This window comes from Peromyscus eremicus, chromosome 1, assembly GCF_949786415.1.
Source record: "Peromyscus eremicus chromosome 1, PerEre_H2_v1, whole genome shotgun sequence".
NCBI classification, from domain to species: Eukaryota; Metazoa; Chordata; class Mammalia; order Rodentia; family Cricetidae; genus Peromyscus; species Peromyscus eremicus.
Window position 1 is genome coordinate 180,111,915 of NC_081416.1, and position 17,953 is coordinate 180,129,867.

The following is a 17,953-nucleotide window of genomic DNA, read 5'->3' on the forward strand; positions in this document are numbered from 1 at the left end:
AACCAGAACTTGAAAACAACCTAGATACCCCTAAAATGAAGAATAGATAAAGAAAACATGGTACATATACACAATGGAGTACTACTCAGCAGAGAAAAACAGGGTGGAGATACAGAGTTGTGAGGCAGGGTCTCCTTGTCACAATTTGGCCTGGATCTCACTCTGCAGGCTGACATGCCATTGATTACATCACAATCCTTCTGGCTCAGTCTCCCCAGTGCTGGGATAAGTTCAGTGAATCAACATGTCTGGTTTATGAGGAAGGATTTCCAAACAACTTTTACTTAATAGAGTGTGTATGGCTGTTAGTAAAGCTGTCTTCTATGTTTGTCATGTTGACTGTGGTTTGCAGTAGTTGAAGAGCACAGAACAAGGATCCTTAGGATCCCTAAAGATCAACAGGAAAGGAGAAATAGTGGGGAAGGACGCCATCAAAGCTTCACCTACATGCCTCAACCAGATGCGAGAGTCCATTAAAAAAGTGTGTAAGATAACACAAATAAAATTTAGGAGGTACAAGCCAACAAATGTGACCACAAGCATGAGGATGGTGTGGGCTGCTCTAGTCTCAGCATGGCCTCGGTGGTTCTGATTGGCAGCGAGGATGTGCTGTGTTCGCTGGTGATGTCTATGCAGAAGAAGCACCATGGAGACACTGGTCCAGGCCATGATGCTGATGAATATGGAATCATGGGCAAAAAGCAAGATGACAATGCCTGCACTGAATCCAGATGTGGAGCAGACCCACTTGCCTTGATTGTGAGTGTCATTGCCTGTGCTCTGTGGACCCCTGATTTTTATTGGAATGTAGACATTATTTAAGACACTGAACAACCAACAACTGTAACAAGAATAACTCAGGACATCAGGGGCTCTTCCTTGAGGCATCAGCCTACCCCAGTGACCAGGAACAAGAGTGAGAAACTGATGGATGCTCAGGACACAGGTGGAGCACATGTTTGTGCTTCGAGCCACCAGGCGAATGAAGTACCCAAGTTTGCATTGCAGGTTAATTTGAGGACTCCTTGGAACAAAAACCATCACGTTGTCTGGAAATGCAGTGACAAGGAGAATGAACACATTGGCCACAGCCAAGTTGGTGACAATGACCTGTGTGGGCCTCAGTCGAGAGCCAGTAAAGATGGGAGAGAAATTGTGGACAAACAGAAGAATGTTGGCCAGTGTCCCACACCCAATCTCGAAAAGCAGGAGTGTCTGCAGAGCCAATTCCTCAGTGGCTTTCAGAGTTTTATTCTGAGAGGACATGGAGACAACCTCTGTGCAGGCTGGAGTGATGACCAGGAAGAACACTGCTGCGTTCAGAACACTTCTCAATGTCTGAGCATTAGAATGATTTGTGTCTTACTTCTTTTGTGAAGGGAGACACTATGGTATCACAGTATAGAACTTGTCCTGGAGAACACTGCATAGACAACCCAGACTATTATTTTGTACTTCATGTACTTTCCCTCACCTCATGATACAAGTGTATTAGTGATACAACTGTATCATTCTTGGTCCACACGTCAGCCATTGTCACACATTGTGGCATATAAACATATGAACAGTAAACCGGGGAACACATTATTTTGTCTTTCAAATGCAACATCTTCCCTCAATGATAAAATGCGTTAAGAAATACAAATTCGAGGTTGGAGAGATGGCTCTTCACAAGACTCTTGTTCTAATCCAGCACTCACATGGTCCTTCATATCACCTATAACATCAATTGCCCAAGTTGAATGCCCTCTCATGGTTTTTGTGGCACTGCACAAATGTGGTGCCAGACATACAGGCAGTTATAACACTAGAGTCATAAAGTAAAATTACTACATCTTTAAAATGACAAGAATTCAAACTTGTAATTCACAAAATCATGTAAGTAAAGTAAGTGGCCAAAAAGAACCTATGAGCTTTTTTAAAAATTTTATACAGATCATCAAAGTGATAGAATACAAAATATTTCAAAAAAGTAACCAGTTTTCTGATCACAAATATGAACCTTAATTTATACATATATATCCTTATGTACATAAGCAACCACAAAAGTTCTATGAGGTAACTCCTTCGGCAGATAAACATCTTATGTGAAGTGACTGCGTACAGGACTAATTCAAAAAAATCAATAGCCCTCATATATACAAATGATGAATGGGTTGAGAAAGAAATAAAAAAAATACCCTTCAAAATAACCACAAAGAATATAAAATATCTTGGTGTAACTCTAACCAAGCAAGTGAAAGACCTATATGACAAGAACATAAAGCGTTTGAAGAAGAATATTGAAGAAGATATCAGAAGATGGAAGTATCTAACATGCTCATAGATTTGTAAAATTAATATAGTAAAAATGGCCATCCTACCGAAAGCAAGGTAAAGATTCAATGCAATCTCCATGAAAATCCAAACACAATCCTTTACAGACCTTGAAAGAACAATACTCAACTACATATGGAAAACCAAAAAACCCAGATAGCTAAAAGAATCATGTACAAAACAACTTCTAGAGGTATCACCATGCCAGATTTCAAGCTGTACTAAAGAACAATAGTAATAAAGCACACATGTTATTGACATAAGAAAAGAAACGTTGATCAATGGAATCAAAGACCCATGCATAAAACAATACATGTATGGACACCTGATTTTTGACAAGGAAGCAAAAATTATACACTGGAAAATAGGAAGTATCTTCAACAAATGGGGCTGATCTAACTGAATGTCTGCATGTAGAAGATTACACATAGATCCATATCCATCACCATGTACAAAACTCAAGTCCACGTGGATCAAAGAACTCAACATAAATCCAGCTACACTGAACCTGATAGAAGAGAAAGTGGAGAACAACCTTGAACAATTGGCACAAGAGACCATTTCCTGAATAGAACACCAATAATGCAGACACTAAGATCAACAACTAATAAATGGGACCCCATGAAACTGAAAAGCTTCTGTGAGGCAAAGGATACTGTCAGTAGAACAAAACATCAGCCTTCAGAATGGAAAAGATCATCTCCAACCCCACATCTCACAGAGGGCTGATTTTCAAAATATAAAAAAACTCAATTTACACGTACATCTGGAAAAATCCCCAGGTACCAAAGTATTTCATTTATTCATACTTTTGTGTATCTTTCCTATTTTAATGAGGAAGCAGAAATTGGAGAGAAAATAAGCCATCATCATCTTCCCTCAGCCACACTCAAAATGTGGTGATACACGATCACAGTTAAACCATTTGCCCAGACAAATACTTTGGAAACTCCTGTCTTTGAATCATGTCTTTGAAAGCTCTTATTTAATCTGCAGCTTACTTCATATATTGTTTTCCAGAGGAACAATCAGTCTCCATCCATCAGTTAAAATTAACCATCCCATATACGGACGTCAAGTTCAATGTCACTTTCAACTAAGTGTTAAGCTGTGAAACAGACACTTCCTTGGGATGAAGAAATCATTGACATCATTAGGTAAAAAAGAGACAAAAAACAACTATCCTAACCATTAATGTTGCCTTCAGAAGAGTTGCAGTAGGGAGAAGAGAATGTTAAGCAGACATCTACAGGTGCAATAATCCTACCTGTCCAGCCACAGCAAGGATAGAGGTGCTCACAGAGATGAAGACCATCTCCTAAAAACTTACTGAAGAAACAAAGCTCTTATTTATTCTCCATTTTAAGATCTTCTCTTCTCTGAGACAGGTACAAGAAAAGGCTTACCTCTCCAATATTTTCCATGGAACATAGTGCATGTGCCTGAATGAACACAGATTACCAGTGCTCATAAAAGGACTGTTTATTAGACTAACATCCCTCAGAGAGTGCATTATCTTGTCATGTGTGGTGTCAATGACAGTGTTTGCATGGAGACTTTGGGATACCTTTAATGAAGGAAAAAAAAACATTGGTCCTCAGGGCAAATCACAATTTTTACCTTGTTAATGATAATGTTTTTGACTTTGTTGGATGTTAAGGAATAGCTGTCAGAAGTTAGAAAATGTTTCCCAGGTATCCTTTGGGAGCATCTAAGTTTTCAAATTGTGTTGTCATCAGGGGTGGAGAGGGGCACTTCAGGGAAGATGAATGGATTTGTTTAGTGTATTTCCAAGGGGGCTTATTGTACAGTAGTTTCACACTTTCAAAATCATACTGGCATGAAATCCTTGAGGAAGACCATCAACATGTCATCAGGAGTCTGGTATTTTTCCATCTGTGAACCAAGTATTGGGAAAGAGCCATGAACTTGAGGTAAGCCAGAACAGAGATGAGTCACACAGTGGCAGACAGGCCCATGGTGGGGAGTTGGGCTTGAAGGAACACTAAAGAACAAAAACCATCATGGCAATCATGCTTAGAAAAGAGAAAGAAGGAAGGGTAATTCAGAGCATCATGGCTGTGTTCTGTATGAGCCTTGCTAGAGTGTGGGAATATGGGAAGAAAAATTACAATAGTTCAAAAAAAATTACACTAGTTCATCAAAGTGAATTTTTTAAAAAAAATCTCTACTTCAATACGGCCTCCCATGATTCCATCTTTTAGGAATGGTTCTTCCTCTTGGGGCATAAGCTCCTGGCCAGGTGAATGGCCCATGTGATATGAAGGTTGAATCTCCATTTAGGCTGTGTTGGATTCAATGGATTTTTCCTTAATTAACTTCTATGTCACTCTAATTTTTTGTACAATTATCCCTGGTCAATATTCCAGGAATTATAAAATATCTAACTAGACCAAAGATAAAAAGTAAAAGACAATGACTTGTGTGTGGGTCCTCTCCCTCTGGGCCTGTTGGCCAACATATCAAGAGGGGAAAGGGGCAGATGGGGAAACAGAAATCTTTGGTGACCCATGAGCAGGAATGCAGATAGCTCTTTAGAAGACAGATTTCCCTGAATAAGTTCAATTTTATTCCAGAGTATAAGGAATGTAGCAGGGAGCTTAGGGACAAACCCTAGTTTGCATTAAGTGGCACACCCCTATCACAAGGCTTAGTATGTGGCAGTAGGGTCCTATAGCAGAGCTCCTAGTACAAGTCTTCTTAGTGGGGATCTGTGCCAAGGACTATGTTAAAGAAGAACCAGGCATTTGGTTTCAGAGGCAGCTTTTGGATTAGGTCAGTTTTCCAGGCCTGGGGACATTCTCCAGATAAAGCTAGGTAGAGAACAGGAAGTTCTCCTAGGAGGTGATGGTTCCATTTTGCTCAGCTTGTAGATAAAGGTGCTAGGCTCATGTCAGGCTGTGACCTTGACCAGTCAGCCATGACTTCCAACATCTTCCTGGTTTTAGTTATTAATGAAGAGGCATCACTGTAAACCTTCTAGGAAATGTAACTATATCCTTCATTATCCATTCTGTGTATAATGCCAAAGTTCAGGGTTTATCTCAAGTCCTTATTCAAGTAGTCTTTGAGACTGGATCATCTCATCTAGTCATCTCAAAATTGCTCTGAGCACCTTGTAGTTCAAAGCTGATCTGTAGATGATGTTTGTCAGCTTAGTGATGTTATTATTGTCCATGTGGAATTGTTGTTGTTGTGGGGCCCCAACTTCTTCCTGGAGACTTCAGTTGATGTTAGGCCTGGCCGTGATTTCCTGCAGAAAACTGATAAGAGACTCGAACACAAAGACATATATGCAGCTAATTGAAGCCTTTTTTCTAGAATTAATTAGTACTCTATATACCATTCATATCTTAACAAAGTTTAAAATGTGTATCTATACATCTATATATCTATATATATATTAATCTTGTAAGTTTTGATATAAATTTTATACTTTAAGAAAAGTTTAAAGAATCAGAATAGAATCAAAGAGTTGAGATTAGTAATAGAATAGTCCCTTAATTAATTTGGCTTTTCTCCTGTCTCATAGCAGAAGATGGCTCTTTTATTCTGGCATGATACAGGGAGTTTGCATTTTCCTTTTAACAACATGCTTGAGTTTAAAGAAGGAGAGAGCCATTCTCCAACTCCAAAGTCAGCTTTAAATTTTAATTGGACTGGGACTATTAGAAGACCAATAGTGTTACATCTTTAGAGAAAAGCAGAAACAAACATTTAGGAAGACATAAAATTTTTTAGATAATATATACCCATATGCCGTTTCACTCTGTTTCCTGGGATAGATGATTTGTCCCTTTTCTTCAGTTGTCTCATTTGTCCAGTGTTCTTCAGATTCCTTAACCTTCATTCTCCTAAAAGACAAAAACAAAAACCTTTCCCCAAGACTAATTTTGGGGATGTTCCTTTTTGGCAAGTTATTATCTGATTAAATGAAAAGACATGTGTTACTGGTATAAGTTAGTTTAAATTGGATGTTCATGTTGGTTGATGAGCTATTACCTCCTCTAATTAAGAGGTTTCTCTTGTTCAAATCGAACCTTTATCAATTTTGATGGTACCCACAGCTTATCTTCTCTTGTAGAAACAAAAGCAAAACCTCGTCCCCAATGTAACACATACCCTGGTTTCCATTCTGAGGTCAGCACATCCTTAAAGTATATAGGCTGATTTAATTCTGTAGTTTTTTCTATTATCCAATGTCTCTCTGCAGCTGTTGTTCCTTTCTCATTGGCATTAAGAAAATTCAAAGTTAATAGAGCATTATGCAGTCTGTTTCTGGGGGTTTTGTTACCCCTTTCTGTTTATTTAGCATATCCTTTAGAGTTCTGTTTGATCTTTCTATAACTGCTTGACCTGTAGAATTATGTGGTATGCCTGTAATATGCTTTATATTGTAATAAGCAAAAAAAACTGTTTCATTTTAACAGAGACATATGATGGAGCATTATCAGTTTTGATTTGTGCAGGTATACCCATGATGGCCATAACTTCTAGCAAATGAGTGATTACAGAATCAGCTTTTTCAGAACTCAAAGCAGTTGCCCACTGAAATCCTGAATAAGTATCGATAGTGTGGTGTACATATTTCAGTTTTCCAAATTCTGCAAAGTGAAACATGTCCATCTGCCAGATTTCATTCCTTTGAGTACCCTTTGGGTTACATTCTGCTGGTAATGGCATTTGATTGTAGAAGGAACAAGTAGGACATTTCTTTACTATTTCTTTGGCTTGTTGCCAGGTTATGGAAAAATCCTTTTTTAAACCTTTACTATTCACATGATGTTTTTTATGAAATTCTGAGGCCTCCAGCACATTTCCTATCAATAATTTATCAATCTCATCATTGACTTGTGCTAGAGGGCCTGGCAGACCAGTATGGGATCGGATATGAGTTATATATAAAGGATGACTCCTTTTCCTGATTGTATCTTGTAATTGAATAAATAGTGAAGTTAATTCTGAAGCATCAGGGATAAATTCTGCAGTCTCAATATGTAATACTACTCTTTCAGCATACTGAGAGTCAGTTACTATGTTGAGAGGTTCTGAAAAATCCATTAATACCAACAGAATAGCATACAATTCTGATTTTTGAACTGAATTATAAGGACTTCGAACCACTTTACTTAAATTTTCTGATTTGTAACCTGCCTTTCCTTGTTTGTTGGCATCTGTATAAAATGTATGAACTCCAGATATGGGTTTTTCCCGTACAATTCGAGGCAAAATCCAATCAGCTCTCTTTATAAGATCAATTCTATCGCTTTTGGGATATTTGCTGTTAATTTCTCCCAAAAAATTACTGCAAGCTCTTTACCAAGGTTCACTTTCTGTCCATAATTTTTCAATGTCCTCCTTAGTTAAAGGTACGACAGTTTCTGCTGGGTCTCTTCCTGCTAATTGACGAAGTCTCAATTTTCCTTTCCAAATCAAGTCAGAGATTTTTTCCACATAAATTTTTAATTTTTTGTTTGGGTTATTTGGTAAAAATATCCATTCTAATATAATATCCTCCCTCTGCATTAATATTCCTGTAGGAGAATGCCTAGAAGGTAAAATAACCAAAATGCAATCCAGCTTTGGATCAATATAATCCACGTGCCCTTCATGTACTTTCTTTTCTACCAAGGCCAATTCTTTCTCAGCTTCAGGTGATAATTCTCTTGGACTATTTAAGTCCTTGTCACCTTCTAAGGTTTTGAACAAATTATGCAGTTCATCATTTTTTACCCCAACAATAGTTCATAGATGAGAAATATCTCCAAATAATCTTTGAAAGTCATTAAGATTCTGTAGTCTATCTCTCAAAATTTGCCCCTTTTGGGGTCTAATTTTTTGTAGCTCTATTTTATATCCTAAATAATTTATAGAATCTCCTCTTTGTATCTTTTCAGGAGCAATTTGTAATCCCCAGCAAGGCAATATTTTCTTTACTTCTTCAAACATTCCTTCTAAAGTATCTGCATTTGAGTCAGCTAGTAAAATATCACCCATATAATGATAAATTATAGATTTAGGAAATTTTTTACATATCACTTCCAATGCCACAGAGTTGGGCTATTCAACATTCCCTGTGGGAGGACCCTCCACTGAAATCTTTAAACCGCTTGAGAATTATTATAAGTAGGCACTGTGAAAGCAAATCTTTCTCTGTCTTTTTCTTGTAAGGGTATTGAAAAGAAACAGTCTTTTAAATCAATAACTATAAGAGGCCATCCTTTTGGTAACAGAGTAGGCAAAGGAATTCCAGATTGTAGAGAGCCCATTGGCTGAATTACTTTGTTAATTGCTCTAAGGTCTGTTACCATTCTCCATTTACCGGATTTCTTTTTAATAACAAATACAGGAGAATTCCAAGGGCTGGTTGATTCTTCAATATGCTGAGCATTTAACTGTTCTTCTACCAGCTCTTCTAAAGCCTGGAGTTTCTCTGTTGTTAAAGGTCATTGCTGGACCCATACAGGCTTGTCTGTTAAGCATTTTAAAGGTAGAGCTGTTGATGTCTTTGGAAGATCATCAGTTGTTGTGCCCTGTTCTTGTATAATATGGATGGCTGGTGACCACTCAGAATAATGCCTTCTAATATTTCTCTCAGAAACATGTGCTAGTTTATGATTTGTTTCTGAGATTGGAGGGATGTTAATCTGAGTATTCCATTGTTGCAAAAAGTCTTGACCCCACAGGTTCATAGGTATGTTAGCTACATATGGTTTCAATTTTCCTCTCTGTCCTTCTGGACCTATACATTCGAGCCATCTTGCACTCTGTTTCACCTGAGATAATGTCCCAATTCCTAACAGTTGAACGTTTACCTCCTGAAGAGGCCAAGTTGGATGCCAAAATTCTGGTGCAATTATGGTAACGTCTGCACCTGTGTCTACCAGACCAGACAACAAAACACCATTTATTTTTATCGATAATTTTGGTTTTGTTCATTAATAGAAGTTTGCCAAAAAAATTTCTTTATATTTTCTCCTGAATTTTCTATTCTCTCTGTTTCATCATCCTGACCAGTATGACTTATTCCAATAGGCATTTGGTTATTTAATTGCTCTGAGTAGGGGTTTCCTCTACGACTGCAGGAAAAGTTTGAACTGGATTTGCTATTGGGGCCTGTATGAGGCCCCTCTGGGAGTTTCCCGAAGACTGAGGCAAAGGATTACTCTGTCTGTCCCTTGTTGATCTACATTCGTTGGTCCAGTGTTTTCCCTTACCACACCTTCTGCATACTCCAGAAGGAAGGGGCATTCTGTTGCCATTGTTCCTTGAAGAAACATTGTTTCTAGAAATGACCGGTTTAGAGTCCCTTTTCAAATGTCCTTGCTTTCCACATCCAAAACATCTAACATTCCTCAAACCTTTTGAAATTGCTTCTCCTACCCATGTATCATCATGCTCATGAGCTTCAACATTAACTGTGTCTCTAATCCAATCTTCCAAAGGTGCAGATCTTGCCTTTAACGGCCTGATTATTGTTTTGCATGCTGCATTCGCATTCTTTTTTTTTTCAACTACAACAATAAAAGATTTATTTATTTCTATTTGTATGTGTAGGCGCGTTTTCCCTGCATATGACTGTGCACTATATGTGTCCCTGGTGTTCTCCGTAGCCAGAATAGATCAGATCCCCTGGAAACTGGAATTACAGATGTTTGTTAGCTAGCTACCATGTGGGTGATGAGAACCAAACTTAGGTCCTCTGCAAGACTAGCAAACGCTCTTAAAACTGACCCATCTCTCCAGCCCCTATTTGTGTGTGTGTGTGTGTGTGTGTGTGTGTGTGTGTGTGTGTGTGTGTTTGAGACAAGGTCTCACTGTGTAGCCCAGGCTGGCCTGGATCGTCATCATCTTCTACTTCAGCTTCCCAAGTGCTGGGATTACAGGCATGAAGCCACTACTCTGGGTCTAGCATTTACAATTTTAGTAGTTATTGGTTTCCTTCCTGAATCTATCATGAATTCTCATATACATTAACTTGAAGAAATATGACATCTTAGCACAGGTAAGCTATTCCGTTGCATTAATAAATTAACTTGCAAGGGGACAGCAACTCATCACTGGCAGCTAATGGCCAAAATAGTCGGTACCCAAACCTGTGCAGTCCATGTGAAATTTCACAACACCGATGTTGCAATTTGCTTATGTAATGATAGTATTTACTTTGTGATGTCCCTTTTCTTCCCCCAATTCCCCCCTTAAAGTGTTTTCTTACCCTAGACTGGCCTTGTGTCCTGTCAAATGACGCTAGCACTACTCTGACCTTCATGGGGTTAGCCAAGGGTCAGGGCTTCCTTCTGCAAGTGAGCTAGCCTTTGGTAAAGCCACTCCAAAGCAACAAACTTCCGCCAGCCACTTCCAAGACTAGGTGCACATATATGAGGGGACTGTAATACCAGCACTTGGGAAACTGAGGCAGACGGACAGACGCGAGTTCGAGGCCACCCTGGTCTACATAGAGACGCGCGCGTTCCAGGCCAGTTACAAAAGGCTCACGTGACGATCTCGCTGGGACCGGTTATGCAAGCAGACGGTTAATTTGTAATTTACCTTCCCGAGTAAAGGAAGCCCGCCCCTCGGTACCGGAGCCGTCATTGGGTGGTGCGGCTGTCAATCACGCTGTATATAAATAGAGGCTGCTCGGCGCTCGGCCAGGCAGCGTGGCTGGCGTCCTCCGGTCCGACACGTGTGGCACACCATCTCCTCCGGGAACCTCTGCCTGCTGTGGCAAGTGGGCTCGCCTGCAGGTACCGGGGCCTCTGCTCTGCCCGGCCTCCCCCGCAGGCGGCACGATGGCGGAAGCGGCGGCAGGCGCCAGCGGAGAGGCCATGGCGGCGCTGGTGGCGGCGGAAGGGTCCTTCGGCCCGGCGGGCCGGAGTTTCTCCAACTACCGGCCATTCGAGCCCCAGACACTGGGCTTCAGCCCGAGCTGGCGGCTGACGAGCTTCTCTGGCATGAAGGGCTGAGGCTGCAAGGTCCCCCAGGAGACTCTGCTCAAACTCCTGGAGGGCTGCATTCGCATTCTTAAAGGCCAAAGATTCAATTATTATCTTACTAGCTTCTGAATCCGGGACCATTCTCTTTACTGCTGAAGCCAGTCTTTGTAAAAAATCTCTGAAAGATACCTTTGGGCCTTGTACAACCTTTGTAAATGACTCAATTTTTTTCCTGGTTCCTCGACTCTGTCCCATGCATTCAAGGCTGCTGTTTGACATAAAATTAGGGTTTGGACATCATATAAACATTGTGTTTGTGCTGAAGCATATTGACCTTCTCCAATAAGCTGATCCTGGCAGACTTGTATTCCTTTATCCCTCCACTGTTTTTCTTTGTTTTTAGCTTCATCCTTGAACCAAGTTAGCCACTGAAGCCTTTGACTGGGTTCAAGAACAGCTTGTGCCAGCTCCCGCCAGTCCTGTGGTACAATCCTATTATATGTTGACCAAGAGTTTAACATTTGCTTTACATATGGGGAATGCATGCCATAAGATACTATTGCCTCCTTAAACCTTCGTAAATCTAACATTTCAATTGGAGCCCAAATATTTTGTGTAGTCATTTGATCAGGCAACTGCTGTATGATTACTGGACAAACTAAGGGTGACTGTATTAAAACAGGCTTTCTTTCTGTAACCCTATGATCCAATCTTGAAGCAACTTCACTGTTAGTTTCTTCTGTCTGAGTTTTTACAGGTTTAACAGGTTTTTCTAAAGCTGTCACCCTGGCACTTAAATTGACTATCTTTTTAAATAGTAAAATGAGGATAAGCATAGTAATAAACTGCATAATTCGATCAACATTAATCTTCTCATATAGCTGTTCCATTGTCAGACTGTCTAAAATTGCAAACAAAGCCCAATTTTCTTCCAATGTACACAGAATACCAATTTTTTTTAATGTGGAAAAAAATTTTTCTTTTAAATAGTTTCCTTTAAAATATCTGATATGTTAAGTGACTTACCAAGTCCTCGTAGAACAGTACCAATCTGAGGGAATTTCAAAACAGCCACCTAGTATCCGAGGTGTGAGTCCAGAGAGAGAGAGAGACAGACAGAGAGAGAGAGAGAGAGAGAGAGAGAGAGAGAGAGAGAGAGAGAGAATGCAAGAACCATAGCCACAAGTTCTGCCTAAGAGCTTGAATCCAGCCACGTGTTCCCGCTTGAGCTTAGTCAAGCCTTGGCTCTGGCTACCTTAAGCTCCAACCACATGCATTGGCTTTACAGGCAGGGCAGGCCTGAGTTGTTTGTAGCACTGGCTTTAAGCAAGTAGCTCAAGGTTAGTCCCACCTGTGGTCAAGCTGACCTGGGCCTGGCCTAGGGAGCCGGCTGCCCTGGCAAGAAACCGGACCTGCTGGCCGCCCTGGCGGGAAACTGGACCTGCCGCCAAGCCAAGTTAAGTGGTTTTTAATGGATTCTTGTCACATTGGGTGCCAAATGTAGATGTAACCAACTGTCTTATTAAATAAGATACACAGAGCCAATTCAGAGAAGAGAGCCAAGAGGTCAGAGCTAGGAGCCTCACCCTTCCTGCTTCAGTGACCCTCTTCAGTCAAGAGAGCTCTCCAAAAAGGACCTACTTCCTGTGTGTATGTCTTTATATAGTCTAGCTGTTCTGCTTTCTCATTGGTTGTAAACCCAAACACGTGACTGCCTCATCACTGCCTGTATGAACCGCCCTCTAGGTCCTTAAAGGCATGCGCCATGGCCACCACACACTTGCTATGGCTCTAATAGCTCTGACCCCCAGGCAACTTTATTTATTAACATACAATTAAAATCACATTTCAGTACAAGTAAAATACCACCACAGAGATCCATAGGGGAAATTTCTTTAAAAGGTGAAAATAGAACTACTGTGTGGTCTGAAAACTGACAGCCTAAGTTATATTCTCAGATTTACATTGTACAAGGAGACATTGACCACTCAAGTTGTCCTCTGACATTCACACCTATACCATTTCACATGTGCACATGTGTACATACAATAATCCATGTCATATAAAATTTCAAAACCCTATGTCTAAGGGTCTCAGTGCTGTGACAAGACACCATGACCAAGGATCCCAATTAAAGGAAGTGGCTAACTGGGCTAATGAATTCAGAGTGTTTGAGACCATGATGGTAGAACAGAGGAATGATGGCAAGGAAAGCTGCGAGTTTACATCTTGATACTCAAGAAGTGGGAAGAAAGTGAACTTGGGATGGTGAGAGGCATTTAAAGTTTAAAGAAACTTTATACTTTACCCTTGGACCCGGTGATAAACCTCCACTAAAAAGAACAAATCTTAGTCCTTTCCAAACCGCAACCACTTGGAAAGCTAGTATTAAAATGGAGGAGACTTATATGGAGGACCTTATTTAAACCACAACAGCATGAAAGTGAGACAGTGAGAGTCCACAAAGATGCTCTGCAGGCAGAGAGAGTGGTTGATGACAAAAGAGGAAAATTAGACTCTAGGAAACCATCACCAGAAGATCCAAGATGGTGGTTGTCAGGCATACACTGTCTTCTAGAAGCTCCAGGGAAAAAACTGGGGACCACTGGTGAACAGATCTCAGAATATGTGCTAGATTGTGTGTGTGTGTGTGTGTGTGTGTGTGTGTGTGTGTGTGTGTGTGTGTGTAACATTTCAGTAGCAAAGCATATTAGGAAGGTCCCAAAACAGAATGGGATGTCTACAGCATGTCTCAGGGATTGGCATAGTTCGGCACACTCTGTGATTCAAGATCATAAAAGGTTGTGCAAAAGAAGAAAATCATTTGAGTTTAAAAGAAAAATAGCTTATTCTTTTGTTACCATTTCTTTTTGGGCATTGAAGTTAGACCAGGGCTAAATTTAACCCTTTACGTCTTGAAGATCAAGACTACTTGAAGATATTTTCCTCAGGGATCAATTGGTCTTGCAGGAACCTCTAGTTCTTTTAGCCTTTCTTCTACAAGCTGACCCATCTAGGTAAGAATGTGTCAAAGGCCTTGCTAGATCATGGCTTTGCTTGGGATCAAGGAGGGAAAGTCTCCTCTATCTTGCATGTCATCCCTGTAGACTGGACACTGGTTAGAGTCTACCTAGGAGGGTATCCATGGCCTCCCTGCTTAAGGGGGTAGGTGACTTAACAAGGAAGGCTACAGAATATTTTATGAGATGCTCCATGTTCCTCCAGGAGTTGGTTGACCTTGGAGGATCACCCCTCTTAACCCCTTTGTCCACAGCAGTATAGGCTTGCCAGTATCCTTATTGAGAACCCAGGAAGGCACTTAAATCAGTTTGATATTTGTTAAATTATTGTTATTTTACATTTATGAATGTTTGCTTGAATGTTTGTCTGTGCACCACATGCATGCCTGGTACCCTGAGTGGCCAAAAGAGGACATTGAATCTCTGGAACTGGAACCACAGGTGGCTGTGAGCCATCACATAGGTCCTCTGAACTGAACCTTGGTCTTCTGTAAGAAAAACAACTCTCTTAACTGCTCAGCCATATCTCCAGCCAAGTCTGGTATTGTTCTCTCCTACATAATATTTATATAGAGCTGAGGCAGAAGATAACACTTTTAATACACACTGATTGGATGGCCTTTTGTTCCTTTAAAGCAGAACTTGAAAAACTTTCCCAGGGTGGATCATTACTTTCAGAGAACTCCAATGACTTCAGAGTGTTGAATTTTGAGCTTAGAAAGTCAGGATCACAGTTACCATATCTACATCTCATCTTTCACATTCAATCCATGCCATACTTAGACTTGGTAAGGATTTCCAATTTTCTAACTGATGCTGGGGAAACAATCTGCCATCTTAATCTTTATACACAAATCCTTCTTTGCTAAAATATTTCCTTTTTAACACCTTTCCATCATTACCTTTTTCTTATGTCCAGTTTCCTTTTCATTAAATATCCTTCCTTCACATGATGAAATACAATAAAATTATCAAGTTAAATAAAAAAAGAAAGTTTAATCCAAAACAGCATGCATAGTATAATGAAATAAATTAACATAACTAGAATGAATAATATAAAATTGCGAAGCTTTAGATGTTCCCAGCAGACCTGTATAACAACAATGTCAGACGGCAATATTTTCTGCCTTGTATAGTCCAGGAAATATTCTCACATAGGCATAGGAACTCATAGTGGATGCTGCACAGAAGATGTGAGTTAAGTCCAGGATGACAGGCTGGACACAAATCACACGAGAATCAATAAGATTTCTTATGCTTCAAAAAAGAAGATTTACACACACACACACACACACACACACACACACACACACGGAGGGGGAAGGGAGAGAGAGAGAGAGAGAGAGAGAGAGAGAGAGAGAGAGAGAGAGAGGAGAGAGAGACCTATACATAGTCCTTATGTAGCCAACAGGTGAATCGACACCATACAGTGCATATGATCTTCAGGGTTTAGATTTCAGGGTGGAGATATGCTCTTCCTTGTCTGTTCATGGTCGCTGCTGCTGAGAGAATCCTATGGCAGTCTATAGTATATTGGAGGTAAGATAGATTTATCACATCATTCTTTATGTTTTTTAATTATTTGCAGTTTATTTTATTTCAGGTTTGACATTCTCACTGTATTTTTCTTTGATTTCTTGCTTTTAAATAATTTTTATTCATTTTTATACCAATCACAGATCCCACTCTTCCCTCCTCCCAGCCCTCCAGCCTTTCCTTACCCACCCACCACTCATTCCCTCTTACAAAAAGGTGAGGCCTCCCATGGGGAGTCAGCAGAGCTAGGTCCATTTAGTAGGGGCAGGTCAAAGCCCCTCCCCCTGCCTCAAGGCTGTATTACATCATTCTTCATAGAATGCACTATCAGGAGGATAAGAGAAAAATCAAGGGAAGGTGAAGTTCTAATAAACTTCATAGTAAACTAGGGCCTTCATTTTGATTTTCAGTGATGAAGTATAAAAACTCACATGATAAATCCCAGAAACGAAGCTTCCACATCTTTAACTTATATTTATCCCCACAGGAACATTTCCTTAGGGAAAATTAAAGAAGGTTTACCTGGATGTGTGAGAATCAACCTTTCAATGCACAATACTTTCCCTATCTAACATGGCGGCATTTCAGATAAATACATGGGAAACAAAGACTCAAAGACTAGGAGGACACATATTTATTGTTCAGGAACCTTATATGTGTCCAGGATAAGCACAAATCTCTGTTTTTCAACTTTAAAATTTACATCTGTCCAATGACAACAATATGCCAATACATGAGGTTATGAGCTTTGTTTACATGAGATAACATTTGTATAAACTCTTCACATGACAAGCTAGATATGTGGAACTGCGGCTCTGTATCAGAGGTTGTCCAGTATCTTACTCCATAGGTCTGGGATATACCATTAATTACATTGCATTTCTCCTGGATTAACTTTCCCAGTGCTGGGATGCCTGTAGTGAGTCACAATATCCCTTTTGTAAAGACAGACTTTTCAAACCATTATTTACTATAGAGTGTTTCTGACTGTTGGTAATGCTGTTTTCTGTGTTTGGCCTTTTGACTGTGGTTTTCAGCAGTTGAAGAGCACAGAACAAGGATCCTTAGGATCCCTAAAGATCAACAGGAAGGGAGAAATAGTGGGGAAGCCTGCAGTCAAAGCTTCACCTACGTGCCTCAACAAGAGACCCCAGTCTGTTAAAACAGTGTGAAAGATGATACAAATAAAATTTAGGAGGTACAGGGCAACAAATGTGACCACCACTATCAGGACAGTTTGGGCTGCTCTGGTCTCAGCATGGCCTCTGTGGTTCTGAGTGGGAGTGAGGATGTGCTGTGTTCTCTGGTGATGTCTATAGAGGAGAATCACCATGGAGACACTGGTCCAGACCATGATGCTGATGAATGTGGCATCATGGGCCAAATGCAAGAAGACAATGCCTACAGTGAATCCAGATGTGGAACAGAGAAACATGCTTTGATTGTGAGTGTCATTGCCTGTGTTCTGTGGACCAGTGACTTTGATTGGAATGTAGACATTATTTAAGATACTGAACAACCAACAACTGTAACAAGTATAACTCAGGACATCAGGGGTTCTTCCTCGGAGCATCAGCCTACCCCAGTGACCAGGAACAAGAGTAACAAACTGATGGATGCTCAGGGCACAGGTAGAGCACATGTTCATGCTTCGAGCCACCAGGCGAATGAAGAGCACAATTTTGCATCGCAGGTTACTTGGAGGACTCCTGGGAACAAAAACCATGATGTTGCTTGGAAATGCAGTGACGAGGAAAAGGAAGGCATTGGTCACAGCCAAGTTGGTGACAATGACCTGTGTGGGCCTCAGTCGAGAGCCAGTAAAGATGGGAGAGAAATTGTGGACAAACAGAAAAATGTTGGCCACAGTCCCAATCCCAACTTCAAAAAGCACAAACATCTGGAGAGCCCATTCCTCAGTGGTTTTTAGAGCTTTACTCTGAGAGGACATGGAGAGGACTTCTGTGCAGACTGGAGTGATGACCAGGAGGAACACTGCTGTCTTGAAAACACTTCTCAATGGTCTGAGCATAATGAATGATTTGAGTCTTTACATCTTCTATGAAGGGAGACACTATTATATCACTGTACAGGAGCTTATCCTGCAAAACACGGCATAGACAA

The 17,953-nt window shown here is 40.4% G+C and overlaps 2 protein-coding genes across 2 annotated transcripts; both read right to left on the reverse strand.

Moving 5' to 3' along the window:
* Positions 1-330: 330 nt before the first annotated feature.
* LOC131902611 (vomeronasal type-1 receptor 4-like) lies at positions 331-1,305 on the reverse strand. Its single transcript, XM_059253624.1, has one exon. The coding sequence runs from the start codon at positions 1,264-1,266 to the stop codon at positions 331-333; it is 936 nt and encodes a 311-aa protein (XP_059109607.1). The 5' UTR covers positions 1,267-1,305.
* A 15,557-nt stretch (positions 1,306-16,862) lies between these two features.
* LOC131902613 (vomeronasal type-1 receptor 4-like) lies at positions 16,863-17,819 on the reverse strand. Its single transcript, XM_059253625.1, has one exon. It carries the CDS (start codon positions 17,778-17,780, stop codon positions 16,863-16,865), a length of 918 nt encoding a protein of 305 aa, XP_059109608.1. The 5' UTR covers positions 17,781-17,819.
* Between the last annotated feature and the right edge of the window lie 134 nt (positions 17,820-17,953).

What these genes read in the sequence shown, in the direction of transcription:
- LOC131902611 (XM_059253624.1), bottom strand. Translation starts at nt 1,266, where the DNA reads ATGTCCTCTCAGAATAAAACTCTGAAAGCCACTGAGGAATTGGCTCTG.
- LOC131902613 (XM_059253625.1), bottom strand. Translation starts at nt 17,780, where the DNA reads ATGTCCTCTCAGAGTAAAGCTCTAAAAACCACTGAGGAATGGGCTCTC.